Source organism: Porites lutea, chromosome 11, assembly GCF_958299795.1.
Source record: "Porites lutea chromosome 11, jaPorLute2.1, whole genome shotgun sequence".
Lineage (NCBI taxonomy): Eukaryota > Metazoa > Cnidaria > Anthozoa > Scleractinia > Poritidae > Porites > Porites lutea.
Genome location: NC_133211.1, coordinates 9935033 through 9951530, shown reverse-complemented (window position 1 = coordinate 9951530; position 16498 = coordinate 9935033). Strand labels below are relative to the sequence as shown.

Sequence of the window (16498 nt, the reverse complement as noted above, 5' to 3'; positions counted from 1 at the left end):
TAAAGGTTCTAACTGTGTTAGTCTCCAGAGAGGTCATTCTTTGTCTGATCTTGCACCATTCCTCCCCTCCTTTAGAGAGGTTCTGCATTCACATGGAGATTTCCAACAGGTTTTTATCCAAAATGTTCATAAGAAATAGAGGAATGAAGTTCAGTTAATTCTGGATTATCTTACACCAAAGCTTATGGGTTCTGATTCATTGTTCCTAAATTGGGATTTGTGCCAATTGTCCTTCAGGCAAATCGGCTGGGTGCTTTACCCAGACAGAATTTTTTTTCTTTCCAAGCCACAGAAAACATGAGTGAACTTTGGTCTGATCTTCTCATAAGAGGTTTGTCTTGAAATTTCTACAGTTGTGCACTTGGTGCCAACCAGTCCAAAAGACCACAGTACTTGTGAACTTTTTGAAATGATAAATAACTGATAGTGGCCTTAAAAAATTTTTATAAGGTGCAGTCTTCTTCAGGTAGAGTCCACGTATGATCTCACAAATTATACCCACCAAAACCAATGACCACACAAATCAAGCACTGTAGTCCATCATGGTAATTTGGGTTCCTGGCGTCCCATTCTTTCTTCCATCAATGCCAGTCCCTTCTCATATTTGCAGGCCAATGGCTTAATGTCAATGTCCAATGTGAAGAGCATCTGAACTGAGACATGGTCCTGATACCGTTTATGTAAGACCCTGCTTGGTGGTCCAGAGCAGTATGAACTTGCGACATCCTGCTAGACAGGGTTAACTGCAGTGACCAAGGCCAGGTATCAGTGATATCGTGATAACAGACAACAGATTGAATTGGGAAGTATTCTAAAAGCATTTGAAATTAACCAACAAAGAAATGACACCAAACAGTACACTAAGACAACCAAGTATGCACGGAAAAATGGGTATCTCACTGGCAGTGAAAGAATGGAATAGTCTATGGAACCATCAGTACCTAGAAGATAAATCACAGTATCAGGTTTATTAAGTGCCACATAAGGTTCCATGTAATAACAGGTTAGGGGAATATACCTCTTCCTACAATAATTGTAGGAAGAGGTTTATGTCTCTAACCTGTTATTACATACCGTAAATCCTCTATTAACCCCTCCTCTCAAATAAGCCCCCCCCCCCCTTCCCCCTCCCCCAATCCTTATTCTTCACAAAAAAATTAACGATTAACATGGACTGATCAGTTATGGTTTATTCAGGCTGGAAGTTCATATTGTTTTTGGTCTTTGGCCGCATGACCTCCAACTTCACATGCTTAACTTTCTCAACTTTTGTGCTCTAGTTTTCTGTGGAGAATTGTCACCATTTAAAAATTTAAATATAAGAGGAGTTTTCCAGAGATTTTTGTTTGTAAGTTATGTACGACAAATCAATACAAGTAAGCATTCTCATAAAAATTACCAAAGAACACGAGGCCGAAAACACATTCTTGAAGTATAAGAATTTTGTTTTTGTTTTTTGACGGTGACTTTAATTGTACAATGCGCAAGTCTACTCTGTCTCATACCACGGTATTTTTGCTACAGGTGATGCATTTCACTAAATTAAATAAGCCCCCCCTCTCTATTAAGCCCCCCCTCAAAAGTGCTTGAAAAAAATAAGCCCCCTGGGTGGCTTAATAGAGGATTTATGGTATATTAAAATATAATAATTATCATTTCACATACAATATTAATTTATTATTTCACAAAAAGATATACAGCCACGTTGGGCTGAAACATACAAAACATACAAAGAGCAGAAATTTGTTAATAAAATGGACTATTAGCCTGAATTTCAGCCCTCCCCTTAAGTGGCACAATCCAGAGACTGCAACTTGAGGAGATTATGGAAATTCAGGCCAATGGATTACTCATTCAAGAAGAGCTACTACAATAATTGGATCAAACTTTTTGGGGGACAGCCTCTTCTCTCTAATGATATGCAGGCCTGAATTGCTCAAAAGATGGTCAAGGTTAAGGAGAAGCAAGGGGTAATGAGGGCAAGTAGTAAGGGCACTCACCTATCACTAACATGGTGGAGGAGATGCTATGCTTTAACCCAGTTTGCTTTTGGTTCTCTTTTCTACAGCGAAAGATATTTTTTTCTCCAAGACCTCTAGTTTTCCCCTTTCTTCAATAACCAACAAGATCCCACCCCCAAATTCTAAAACAATCTGGAATACACAAACATCTGTAAACTAAAATCACATACCTTTAACTTCTATAACTTGGGTAAGAAGCAATTATTGCTTCTTACCCACTACACTTGCCCTCCCCCCCTCTTCCTGGCCACACCCTAGGTACAATTCTGAAGTCATTCACCTGTGATTTCTTCCATATTTAAAAAATACAAAGGGTTCTCAAATACGTTTTCAAAAGAAGAGAACTGCTTTTTAACAGTTCAGTTGTAACACACCATTTGTCAAATTTCTAGTTTCCTACTAGCCATTTGTAAAGGTCAAAGTAGTAGAAAATATATTTTACATGCATTAACAGCAATGTCAATCATCATAAAACTCCTCAGGCAGATCTGCTTTTACAAGCTTTTTTAAAATTTCTTAAAAGCCATTTGCTGAAGTCAAGGTAATAAAAATTGAAGAACATTCAGAATTTTTAGTACATGCGCAAATGCATGTAACAGTCCTAACCCCTTTACGTGGAGCCAGAGAGGGCTGCTGACCAATGATTATGTTTGAGTGACCTTACCTAGGATAGCTATAGCAGCACCCATCTTGTCAGTTCCCATTCGATAGCTACATGTAGGTACTACATACTCAGTTAAATGGACGGATCCAATAAGGTGGTGAAATGAAGCAGGCTAGAAAACAGTGGAGACACTTTTCTCAATATGATTTCAGACTCAGAGTCCAAACTGGCACATTTTTGCAGAGTTGTACATGTTGCAGGTTAAAATTTTTTACCCAGGTTGATTCTCAATTTCCATTGTCTCCTAGACCTAATCTATGAATAATTAGGGCGAGGAGACAAATGAAATTGAGAATCAACCTGGGTTAAAAATTAAAAACCTGAATTTAATTTTGACCTGTAACATATACAAGAGCCAGAAGCCCACAAACTTTGCTGGCCACTTGGCACAGTTTCACCATGTCCTTTCAGGAAGAGATGGTGATGATCAGTCATTTAACTTAACTGAGCTTGATAGACATTATTATTTAAAATTTGTTATGGTTTTCTACAAAACAGATTAAACTGCAGAATATCTGGCAAACTCAAAAGCTGTACTTGAGCTGCATAGCCATGTAACTAGCGTGCGTGGCATGGCGGTTTTGTCAGACACACTACTGATTAATTAGCCTACTTGGCTATGCAGCTACATGGTTTTGTGGCTATGTTGTAACACAGTTTTGTAGTAGCTATGCAGTTACATGACTACAAGGCTATGTGACTACTGTGTGGGTGCAGGCCGGATACATTCAGGCAGCAAAGCTATGCAGGCTTTGCAGCTACATATTTACTACCCGGCAATGTGGCTATGCACCAGCCTGGCTTTATGGCTATGTGGTTATGCAGGTACCTGCCAATTAATGTGGTATGGGGCTACATGCCTACTACACATTTTACTTATTGCCATGTAGTCATTTTTTTTTTTTTTTTTTTTTTTTTTTTGTTCTTTTTAACAGAGATCTTTATTACCACTACATCACTTACAACACTTTCACTACAAAATTTAAGGTTACAAAAAATTACAATTAAGAATTAAGATTCCAACGATTAATACAACATACACTGCAACCAGGCTTGCATCACGCATACGTAGATTAGATTATAATCATTTACAGTAAGGAGAGGAGAGGCTTCCATTGTGAAAGAAATTTTGCTTTTTGTCCTTTGGAATAAAAAAATCGATCTTTGTACAATTAACTTGTCTTTAACGAATTCAAGAGAGTGATCAAAGCTTGGGGGTTTAATTTCGCTCCTTTGCAGGAAGATATGTCTCTTGCCAAGAAGGATATAATAGTTAAGGATTTGCCTTTTAGGATCTTCGGGATTATAGCCATACATTATACTTAAGTCATCAAATAGCAAACATTCACCACTGTGAGTTTTCCACCAGCTAATTACTTCAAACCAAAACTTTTGAATTACTATACAGTTAACTAGCATATGGGAGAGCGTTTCTAGGGAATCACAATGTATGCAGAGAGGAGAGTTTACGATTTTCATTCTGTGTAACAGAACCCCATGTGGAAGAATATTATGAACAATCTTATATTGAAATATGCTTAATTTTGTTTCTTTAGTTATTTTAAATGGAAGCATATAAATAGAACTAAGTTTGGAACTGTCCAATCCTTGCCTGCATAGTCGAAGGCTAGCCAACGGTTCTACAAATTTCCTTTGAATAAGTATATTGCGAACCTTCTTGCTAGTAACCACGTTAATTTCCTTAGTTGTATTTTGTTCCATATCTTGATTGTTCATGATAAATCCCGGTCTCAAAGCGCACTTCCATCTATAAGGTATAGCTGATATTAAACCAAATAACTTAGTAAAAGGCGCCCTGAGGCCAGTTTTTAAAAGAAACTTATTAAGTGTGAGGAATCTGTTTTTTTCATCTAGTAGGTCTTTAATTCTAAGTATACCAGCTTCATGCCATTCTTTCCAATATACTGATTTACCGTCTATTAAAATATGCTTATTATTCCATAAGATTACATTCTCAACACAGATTTCATTGTCCGAAGTTTGCTCTCGGACTTCCGCCCAGGTGTTAAGAACATCAGCGTAAAAGATTGGTAAGTTGTTTAGGCCTAGAAATTTTACATCATAATCACAATCAAAAATAAATGGCCCTCCAACATTTTTCAAATAAAATAAAGGAATTAACATCCACTGATCCTCTACACCATTCTTCATTCTTTGAACCCAAGCACTTTGTAACGACTTGGATATAGTCTCAAATTCTGGTAAATCCAGCCCTCCTCTTTCTTTTGGACCTATAAGAGTATCCCTTTTTATCTTTGGTTTCTTGTTATTCCAGACAAAATCTGTAATCAATCTATTAGTGATATCTATATAATGAGGCGGTGTATGTATGCACGAACTTACAAAGATAAGTTTCGATAGCCCTAATGTTTTGGCGATTGTTATCTTGCCATAAAGTGAGAGATCTCTTTGAGACCATATATTAAACAGCTTTTGAATTTTACATATCTTTTGTGAAAAATTTTCCTGTTCGCAAAGTTTTAGATTGTAAGAGAATGATATCCCTAAGGCGGAGATAGGCCTTAGTGGCCACTGAACTCCAAATAGTGTATCAGTCCTATTTGGGTTTTTTCCAAGCCACATTGCTTCAGATTTACTTTGGTTAAGCTTTAAACCGCTGCAATCTTTAAATAGGTCTAATAACTCTAACAGTTTCCCAAGCGACTCTTTATCTTTGCAAAAGGAGGTGGTGTCATCGGCATATTGAGATAATTTTATTTCTTTGTTTAGGACTCGAATTCCCTTTATATGTTCATCAGCTCTTATTGAGCAAGACAGTAATTCTGCGGCTAAAATGAACAACAAGCCAGACAAAGGGCAGCCTTGTCTTACTCCTCTCTTTAAAGTAAATGACTCGGAGGCGAAGCCGTTGTTTATTATGCAGCTAGAAATGTTTGTGTACAGAGTTTTCACCCAAGTCTTAAAGTCGGGTCCAAATTGAAAGGTATCTAGAGCTTTAAATAGGTACTCCCATTCTAAACTATCGAATGCTTTTTCAAAATCGATGAATAAAGCAATTCCCTCTATGTCCTGGTCAACGGTGAAATTGAGGATGTCGCTTATAAGTCTGATGTTTTCACCGATAAATCTTCCCTCTACGTAACCAGTTTGTGTGTTATTTATAACTGCCGATAGAACCTTTTTTAGTCTGAGAGCTAAAGCTTTAGAGGCAATCTTATAATCCACATTTAAAAGTGAAATAGGTCTCCAATTTTTAAGATACAATAAATTTTTGTTCTTTTTTGGAATAAGACGTATGATGCTTTGTCTTTGAGAAATTGACAGCTCACCTTTATGGAATCCATAATTAAAACTGTTTACCATTATCTTGCCTAATTGACTCCAGAAGAAGCTGTAAAATTCGGCAGTAAAACCGTCATTGCCAGGGGATTTGTTTTTTTGGAAACATTTTAAAGCATTCCAGCACTCATTCTCCGTCAGCAAGCCTTCGCAGTTCTTTCTTTGTTCATCATTCAGCTTTTCTACCTTGTCATTATCGAAGAACACTTTGAATTTAGGATCGTTTACTTGAGGATTTTGCGAGGAATATAAGGATTGATAAAATCTTTTTTGTTCTTTTAGGATTTCCTTTGGGTCCGTGATACTGCTTCCGTTTTCTTGTATAAGGCTGGTAATGCATTTATTTTCATAATTTCGTCTCTCAAGATTAAGAAAATATTTCGAACTTTGTTCGCCGAACTCATGCCAACGGGCCTTGGAGCGCACACATGCTCCTCTTGCCCGGTCGTAGGAAATCTTATCCAATTCGTTCTTAACTTTAATGTATCTCTGGACGGCTTCTGCTGATGGGCAGTTTTCACCCATATTTCCCAGTCTTGAGACTTCCTGTACGAGATCTTTTTCATAATCTTTTTTCATTTTAGCTTTTTGTTTTGAATAACTAATTGTGAACGCCCTTATTTCCATTTTAATCAACTCCCATAAGAGTCCGTGATCTTCAAGATCCTGATACTTGTTTATAAAGTGCGGAATTTTAAACATTAATTTTTCTGCATATTCATCATCTTCTAAGAGGGAGGAATTGAATTTCCAGAATCCAGGACCTCTTGGGTATTTCTCATTAATTGGCAATTCCAACGTCACTAAAGAGTGATCGCAATGTGCAGCGTGCTTGATTTCACATTTCTGCACGGGGGAATTTTGTAATAGTTGACGGGCTATTAGCCAATAATCTAATCTGCATTTTATTTTCAAGTCAGATGTTCGCCAAGTAAATTGTTTTTCTTCTGGATGTAGCGTTCTCCATACGTCGTCTAAATCTAAAATACACATCAGTTGCTCGATCTCGCTGGCGACATTCCTTCTTGACGAAACATCACGTCCTCCTTCTTTATCGGTTTTGGAAAGAGGGCAATTAAAATCGCCACCTACTATAATGTTGTCGTTGGGAAACTGTTCAAGTAAAGATCTGAGTTGTTTAAAAAATATAATTTGCGCGTTATCATTATTGGGTGCGTAAATATTGGCACAAATAAATTTCTGATCATCTATAGAAAACTGCAGGATAAGAATCCTGCCGTTTTCACAACAAATTTCATTTTCTACTAGCACTTTGAGTCGAGGATTAAACAGAATTGCTACTCCTTTGCTGTGTTTACTTCCATGACAGAAGTACACTTTACTACCCCACTCGTTACTCCATAATTTTTCTTGGTCAGTAGAGCTATATGTCTCTTGCAAGAAAATTATTGAGTACTTGTTAACGTGCAGTTGCCGAAAAATAGCTCTTCGTTTTCTTGAACTATTTAAACCCCTAACATTTAACGTAATAAAAGTTAACTTATTCATATTAACGAATAAATATCGATATCTTAATAGTTTCACAATACAGAAGCCTTCTTAAGCTAAAGCCTGGAGAAAACATTGCATCACTTACAACATAAAAACGAAAATTACCTTTTATGAAACAAATTAAAGGCATTGCCTGTGAAGTTCTTTTAACTCCAACAATGGGTAGAATGTGAGATTAAAGTTGTTGTTGGTCAGTATCACTCCGACGGCGTTGCTAGGTTAACTCTCCATGTAGTCATTGTTTAGAGTCTTATATAAAGAGGGTGAAAACTGTCTTTAACTAAATTGAATGGGACTCTAGTTTAATTAAACATGTTTAGTTGATGTTTAACCTGTTGATACTAACTGAAAGCCTAGTATAAGTTTCAAGTCATTTCAAATCACCTCTCCCCTAACCCTCAAACAAGTCTTGATGCGATTGACAAACATACTAAGATATTCAAGACTGTACAAAATTTGTAAATGTTGTCCTGTTATTTCAAAAAAGGTCTTCACATCAGTATACTCACCACATGAATATCTCCTGAAAAGGCATATGTTGGTTGGATGGCATCAATTAACTTGAAGGAATGAAAACAGGACATAAAACAATAAACCAGGAGTGATAATATGTATATCTGTATATCAGTCAAGCTGCTAACTCAGTTTTGAGGAATTGTGTGATATACATGTGAACTATCCCATTTGTCATTCGTATGTGGTCACTGGAGTCATACAAAAGACTTTAAAAGTGTTTGCCAGGAAAAGGCAGTTTCTTCTTATTCATCCCGATAATTTTTAAGACCCCCCACTGCCTGAGTATCAGTCCAGGATAGGGGATTAGGCCAGCGACCCCCTCGCTCTGCAGTAAAACCCTCTACCAGATTACTAAATAACCATATTCATAAAGCGAAATGAAAATTAGATACAACTTTGCACAAAACTGTCTTGTTATCCGAAGCAAAAGTCAAAACAATCGCTAACTTAATGACCACTATTCCCCCTATCACTAGTGGAAGCTCTCAAGAGATGATCCATTATGAATGGCAAGTACAAGTTTTGCCACTCAATTGGGCAGGCAAGGCATTAATGGACATGCAAGCTGTTTTTTAAGTTTGTGCCTAAATACCTTATATGCATAATTTAGTTGCAGAGTATTAAAAGGCCATGATTTTGATAGTGCATATATGATCAGATAGTGATAACTTACTTTTCAATGAAAAATTCTTATTTCACATTCCCCCAAATTTTTTTTTTAAAATTAGTAAAACAATAGTTTTTACAAATTTTAAGTTAAAAGAGCGAAGAACAATAACTTGTAGTAATTGATATCACAGTTAAACAAGAATTATACACATGAGCTTTTAGAAAATGACATTGAATTAGGGGCTGGGGAGGGGGCTTAATTTCTTTGTCCTGCTTAGAGGAGTGTAGTACGGTGCTAAATGAGAAAATAAATGGAACTGTCTTAAGAGTTTTGTCTGAGGTTATAGCTTGATTGTTTGGCCAAAGCATTTTGACAAGTTCACAATAAAAAGTACCACCACAATCAGCTACATTTAGGGTAACAAATAATACAAAAATACATGTAGACATGACCTCACCTTCGCTATGATTGCTTTGTTAGAAATTCCTTTTAGTGTTGTATGGCTGATCAGAATGGATGGTTTTGTCCTGTCAAGCTTTGAAGGCAACTCATCAATAAATTCCAATGTCTTGTTATAAGCTTTTTCTTCATCCTTAAATGGCTTACTTCTTCTTAAACTTAACGTGTTAACCTGTAGTAAATAAAAAAGAAACTTTCTTGGCATAATAAACCAAAAAAAAGCTCACACTAAACGCAGTCAATCTCTGCTGATAAAGGGACCATGTCTGACCATTTTAGCCAACAAAAGTATTATGCAAAAGTTCAAGCAAGAATGTTTATTTGAATGGCAACATGACAGTATTTTGTTCTGAGATTTAAAAGTTAGAGTGACAAAATAATATTCTTGCCATGAAATCTATTATTTTGAGGAAATACAGTATTTTTGTGTGACCATCTAATTCCACTGAAAGCAATATGTCTCTTGAGTGACTACCTGTTGTGAGCAACCAAAACCACTTTTCTGGGGTATGATGGTATTTAGTATAATTTTTCATTATTTTTCAAAACTCATAAGTGACAACTGATCACAAGGTTTCTCCAGTTATGGTATTCAGTATAATTTTTCATTGTTTTTAAAAACTCATAAGTGACAACTCATCACAAGGTTTCTCTGGCTTAATAATAGCAACTTTAAAAATGTGATGCCGCACAGCCCTGATATGAACATATGTTCATCTGCAAAGTGATATTCATTGGCACCGTTGAACCTCTCCACAACAGCAACCTTGGGGGTTGACAGAAGTAAGTGGCTGTTGCAGCATGGAGAAGTGGCCATTATGGGGAGGGAGGGGTGTTTTTTTCCAGGGCCCAGTTGTTCGAACGCCGGTTAGCGCTAACCCGGGGTTAAATTTTAACCCGGGTTTCTTCATCTTTTTATCGAAAGCACTTTCTCAGATAATTTTCTCACTTCTTTTTAGAGTATCCAGTTATCAAATTGTAGGCAAAGAGAATTAAACTGAATTTGCTTTTTAATTTCTGATATCTGAGTTCAAATTTTGCACTAACCCAGGGTTATCTTAACCCAGCTTCGAACAACCTGGCCCAGGAGTACAACATGTTGATTGTGCCAAGTTCATACTTGCTTTAGCCTATAATGGTCATCCAATCATCAATATTGTTTGTTGCGGTGGTATCAAGTTGCTTGTCAAATGCTTGTGTGGCTGAGCAAAATAAGATTGCTCTTTAATAACTGGACTCTTAGCCTCAGGTATGTTCTAAGTGAGTTCTAAAAAAGGTTCTCACAAAAAAGTGCTGTATTTAAAATCTTAAATGAATTGAAAAAATGCTGCGATTAACCATCGACTCGCCATACCGATCACATTTCTTTACTTTTCGTCAGTCACTGAATAAACTGGCTGTTGTAGAGAGGTTATTTTAATTTGGCAGTTGCGGATGCACTTTGGTGGCTGTTGTCATTATAGAGAGGGGTAAACAAGAGTCAATGTATGGACTGTCCATCAAAATTCAAAAAAGAGACTGAGGTGGCTGTTGTGGAGAGGTGGTCATTAGTAGAGATTTGTTTGTATAAAGTTTTACCAGACATCATGATCACCAACATTCAAGAATTCATCTCTAAAACTTGGGTCAATTTTAGTGGGACATTGTCCAATGACATACTATTACTTGCAGCTCTGTGCACAAAATTGACATAGGGGAAGACAGGATCAAGGAAGAAAGTGTGAGACAATGTCTCTAATTTCTTTCTCCTCCCTAATTATTGTTATCTCCTCCGTAGAGTTGCCATACTTGTCTACTGTGACCAATTAGCGACTGCATGCTAATGATAAAGAGATGTCTGGAGATGAGTCAGTCTCTGTAGGCCAAACTGTCTTTCTTAATTTTGGAAATGGGTTTTCTTACCTTCACAATCTGAAAAGTCTTAAGTTCAATGATTTCATTGATGGAACCAAAGTACTGTGAGAATCTGGAGACAAGGTTTTGTGTTATGCTGTCCATCCATTCACCACCGATATCATTGTCACCAGCAACATGTATCTTGGTAACACCATCACGGACATTGAAGATTTTATCATGTCGGGTCTGGGAATCAAAAATATGTGATGGTTAGGGATTTGACAAAGAAAATATTCATTGAAAATCATTGTCAAGCAACACACCAATTACTGATGGCAATGCAATGGAATGAACATCAACTTTCTCTTGATAAACACAATAATTGTGTTTATTGCCAAGGCCAGGGAGTGACTCCTGCATGAACGATAAAGAGACACTCCTAAAAATTCAATGTTGCCAAAAGAAATGGTTATGAGAGTTAACAAAAAGATCACTAAAGAGAAAATGCTTTGATCTGTTACCAAACTCTCTCACTTAATTCTTTAAGGAAATATATGAAGATCAGTAGGGAGAATTTATATGTGGATATTGGGACTTGCAGGGTTAATTCACAGAAAGTCAAGTGTTCTTAACTTAATCTTACTGGTAATACCTTATAATGCAGAAATTCATCATCGGTTGCAATGTTTCCTTCATCAAATATGTCACCTAAAAACGGCAAAGTTCTACAAGAATTGGAATTTTATCGACTGGATTACTTATGATACAAAGAAGTGACAGGGTTCGGTCATACCTAAATGAATGACTGCATTAGGGGTAAATACCATCATTAACAACATGAAGGCTTTCTGTAAATACCAGTCAGCATCTAGGCGGGTTATGCTTCCCAGAATACCTGATGGTTCATTCCTAAAGCCCTGCAGAATTGCATAGATCAACATAAACTGAACGCTAGTTAAATTAGGTAAGTGGTATTAACTAGTGTACTTGATAATGACCACCTCAATACAGGGTGGGAGGGCTTAATATAAGACACTGCCTGTCTAATGGACCAGGTAGACACAAATTTTTACCCCAAAAATTTAAGAAAGGCATTGTTGTTATTTCTACTCATAAATATTTGGTGTGCCTAAGGATAAAAGTACCTTGGGGAGTATTGACTGGAATGTAGGAAAGTGTCAAGTATTGATTTACAAACCTCGCTTTATATTATCTCATATCACCCGCAACCAAAGTTGAAGATATATTTAAATGACTGAACCACCTTAAGAACATCAGTAGGAAAGCTTTCTATGGTAGGCACTTTTGTGTAAAGGTAATTTAAAAAGTTAGATAATGGCAGCTTATTGGTACACTGATACAACAGTGACAGAGGGCCAGACCACACCTTTAAGAATAGTACAAGTTAAAAACAAGACATAACAATCAGGGTGCAAAGAAAGTTAGTTTTACAGCCCCAAAGGGCAAGCTGTAGCTAGCATGTACCAGCCTGAAAGTCACTTTAACTAGCTTGAAAAAAAAAATTGACATGCAGGATTAGTAATAAATTTAAAAATAAATGGCTTTATTAATTCTTTGTTTTTTTACCAGTAAATACCCAGCAAAAGAAAAATGGAGGTGAGAGTACCTAAGGCTATGGCACATTATACCGGTTAGCTTTTCGGGGCGCCACAAAAAGCTATCCAGTATAGTATGAACACCTATCCCATATGTGACTCTCCACTTTAAGTCTGGATCTCACTAGTGCAAGCATATAAGCATAAGGACATATGCACGCGTAGAATGGTATATTTGACTCAATTCTCGATACCAGCTCTACTCAACCCAATGATAAACAAGATGGTAGCGTCCGCCATATAATTTGCTTTTCAAATGTTCGCATGAGGTCGGGGTCAAAGTGACCTATGATTGGTCCATGGCCTTATGCTTATGCTTATGCTTATTTCGACCCAGTTTTCACTAGTCAAAGCTATGACATAAGCATAAGCACAAACACAAGAAGAACGAACTTGTCCGTTTTTCTTGTGCTTATGCTTATGCTTATGTCGACCCAGTTTTCACTTGCTTACACGTGTGCTTGTGCTTGTGCTTGTGCTTATGTTTATGTACTAGTGAAAACCAGGCTTTAGAGATTGGCACAGCGCAGCTTCGTTTGCCATTATAGAAATCACATTGCCACAACCATTTTTGTGTGTAACCAGAAGCCCTATCCAGTATGATTTTTGTGGCCCCTCAAAAGCTATCTAATATAGGTGGTTTTCATGCAGTCTCAGGAGAGACAAATAACAATGGTGAAATGAACAAATGCTGGTGGACAAACAAAACGAGCTAATGAGCGATCTTTTGTTTACCGTCCACCAGCATGGCGGCGATGACGTAACGTGAAAACCACCTATTGTGTCTCCATAGCCTTAGGGTAACTCCCTTTACACCCCTCCAATTATAAACGATCAATCTCACCTGTATTTGTGAGTCAGAGATAAGAAGAAGATTTAGTGAACTGCTGGATGGTTCAGGGATCCGCCAGCTAAAGAATTTCCATAAGAAGCAACCAACTTCTCCTACTGATATAGTACCGAATACCAGCAGTACACACAACTTCAGGTTAATCAAATAATATCGTGTAAATAAATACCTTAATCTTCTCCTCAACATAGCCGGCTGTTGACAGCTGGTTAAAAATACTATAATATTGAAACATGCGTACAGAAGCTGGATATCGGACACTTCCTTTCACTTAAGATTAAAGTTGAACCCGGCGACAAGTAAGACGCCATTTTGGACGCTGCACATTCATAAAGAGGTCTGGGACCCAGGAATTTTGTAGGTACCTCCGAGCACGAGGAGCCGCATGCAGTAAAATTTCTGTCCCGTAATTTAATCAGTTAAATCATCAAAGTTGACAGGTCTTTCTGATGATCAAAGCGACCGTTCGGTTTACCATTTACACCTTCAGTGCGAAGACTGTCACGGGAACATTAACACCTTCAGGATAATTGCTTACCATAACAGTGGTAGGTCGCGCGCGTCTGGTCGGTTTCGAAGAACGTGACTGTTGTTTTCATTCAGTGACTGTGTGCGTTGATATGCCAACGTTTAAAACAGACTGCAACATTAAATTTTTGATATAGAAGCAAAGAAGCTGCTGAGTAGAAACTAAACCGTCCCAGACTTATTCCGTTTCATTCGTGTACTTTCATTTTGATGGGGTCTGTATGATGAATTTACTTCTGCGTTCTAATCAGGCACGTAAATAACTTAGAGATAAAACATTTTATTTTGCTTTTGTGGAGTAAATTCATCTTAAAAAAGTTGAACTTGTGGACCACTTTCTCCGCGTACTTGTAAAAATAGGCATTTAATATGTCGCGCTACAGTGGGAAAATCTTCTTGTCGTGGATTAGATTTCAGTATACGTATTGTTAATCTTCATTTCGCGCCAGAATAAATTAGTTTGCGCGCAAAGGGCTTCTAAAAAAAATCGCAAGGTTTGTCCCACTTCGAGTCCACCTTCTGGAGATACGCCGGCATGGTAGCTGAAATAGATTGCCGTGGCGAAGATCTGGCATTTTTTCCTCCTCGTCTTTTTTTCCCCGCGACGTTTGTTTATATTTGTAGTGAGAATGCCGTGCATATCGGTGGATTTTACTTCAGTCAAGCGGCTTCAGTTCCTGCGGCTTGCTACTCATCATAAAGAAGAGTGCCGGAATCGCGCTTTGTTCGCCTTTAACAGATTTGTTGTCGAATGCAAGGTAAAAGAACGGACTACTGTAAGGTAAGAATTGAGGTTTAAATTTGTTTCTCGGCGAAAAATAGTGCATACAACTCGTGAAACCCGTGAGTATTACCTCTGTTTAATATACCGGATGTCATGCGATGACCCCTCGCTCTTACGTTGGATAAGACGGATACAAACAATAATTTCTTTCGCAACGTTTAGTATAATTTACTTAATATGGAGATCATCTGAGGACGATTTTTCGTTATATATGCTTCATTTCTTGACTTATTCCGGCTGCGTGCGAAAAATTAGATGACAATGTTTGTGTGCTATAATTATACTGATAATTTCCTGCACCTTGAAACTCATGAAAGCCAAACTTGTTTAACCCTAGCAAAAACCTATTTTAATGGAGGAACTCAACCTGATAGTTGCACTAAAATCTAATAATTGTTACTGCATTTGCATGCTCTCTGTAACCTCGTGGGTAGAACATACCCGATGGTTACATTAATAATAATCACTGCATTTGCTCTCTGTAACCTCGTGGGTAGAACATACCTGAAGGTTACGTTAATAATAATCATTGCATTTTCTCTTTGTAACCTCGTGGGTAGAACATACCTGATGGTTACATTAATAATAGTCACTGTATTTGCTCTCTGTAACCTAGTGGGTAGAACATACCTGAAGGTTACGTTAATAATAATCATTGCATTTTCTCTTTGTAACCTCGTGGGTAGAACATACCTGATGGTTATATTAATAATAATCACTGCATTTGCTCTCTGTAACCTCGTGGGTAGAACATACCTGAAGGTTATGTTAATAATAATCATTGCACTTTCTCTTTGTAACCTCGTGGGTAGAACATACCTGAAGGTTACGTTAATAATAATCATTGCATTTTCTCTTTGTAACCTCGTGGGTAGAACATACCTGATGGTTACATTAATAATAATCACTGCATTTGCTCTCTGTAACCTCGTGGGTAGAACATACCTGAAGGTTATGTTAATAATAATCATTGCACTTTCTCTTTGTAACCTCGTGGGTAGAACATACCTGAAGGTTACGTTAATAATAATCATTGCATTTTCTCTTTGTAACCTCGTGGGTAGAACATACCTGGTGGTTATATTAATAATAATCACTGCATTTGCTGTCCGTAAACTCGCGGGTAGAGTATACCTGATGGTTACATTAATAATAATCATTGCATTTTCTCTTTGTAACCTCGTGGAAAAAAAAAAAAAAATTAATGCCTCTCTCCTGGAAATTTTGCCCTGTCCTTTGAGCATAGTGATCTTTGGATAGCGAATTCACGAAAACAGGTAAAACGCTTTTTTTAACAACAGCATTTATATTATTTGGCTTTTTGAGGGAGGTTAAACATTAATGGAATCGAATATGAAAAAAGCTGATAAAGCGGAAAAAGTTATCTTTTCAAAATGCGCTTTGACAATCTCAAGAGTGAAATAAGCTGAAGTTTTGTAAATAGCCCGAAGAAAACCTGTTGCTGCATGAAAAGCAGTTCTGATTCCCTTCTCTTAACTAGAAGAGATGCATATCCCTGTGAACCAGTTTTTTAACCAGGAGCGATTCCCACTCACTTCTGATACTTTATTGACACGAGTTCCTATTTCAATATATGTCTAATTCAAGCTTAGCCGCGTGATAGCTCTTCATTAGCGAAAAGGTCCAAGTGATATTTTGATTGACGTGTTGTTTTGGATCCTGAGGTTTTTTAAACACCTTTTCTCTAGCTTAACTGGCGAAGATATTCTAGGAATTTGCCCTTCAATTCCAAATTCTTTGATGTGCCGCCAGATGCCGTG

General features: G+C 37.3%; 1 protein-coding gene across 3 annotated transcripts; it reads right to left on the bottom strand.

The window, feature by feature from the left end:
• Nucleotides 1–58: 58 nt before the first annotated feature.
• LOC140952984 (metallophosphoesterase 1 homolog) lies at nt 59–13709 on the bottom strand. 3 transcript variants are annotated; one of them, XM_073402453.1, is made up of 9 exons: nt 13575–13645; nt 13400–13466; nt 11733–11856; nt 11592–11647; nt 11006–11185; nt 9102–9275; nt 8028–8078; nt 2686–2797; nt 59–941 (listed from the first exon to the last, which is right to left on the bottom strand). In XM_073402453.1, the coding sequence occupies exons 1-9, from the start codon at nt 13592–13594 to the stop codon at nt 766–768; spliced, it is 960 nt and encodes a 319-aa protein (XP_073258554.1). In that variant the 5' UTR covers nt 13595–13645; the 3' UTR covers nt 59–765. The 3 variants fall into 3 exon arrangements, with proteins under 3 accessions (XP_073258554.1, XP_073258555.1, XP_073258553.1); XM_073402454.1 differs by lacking the exon at nt 13400–13466 and having other exon boundaries at nt 13575–13709; XM_073402452.1 differs by having other exon boundaries at nt 13400–13594.
• Nucleotides 13710–16498: the final 2789 nt, after the last annotated feature.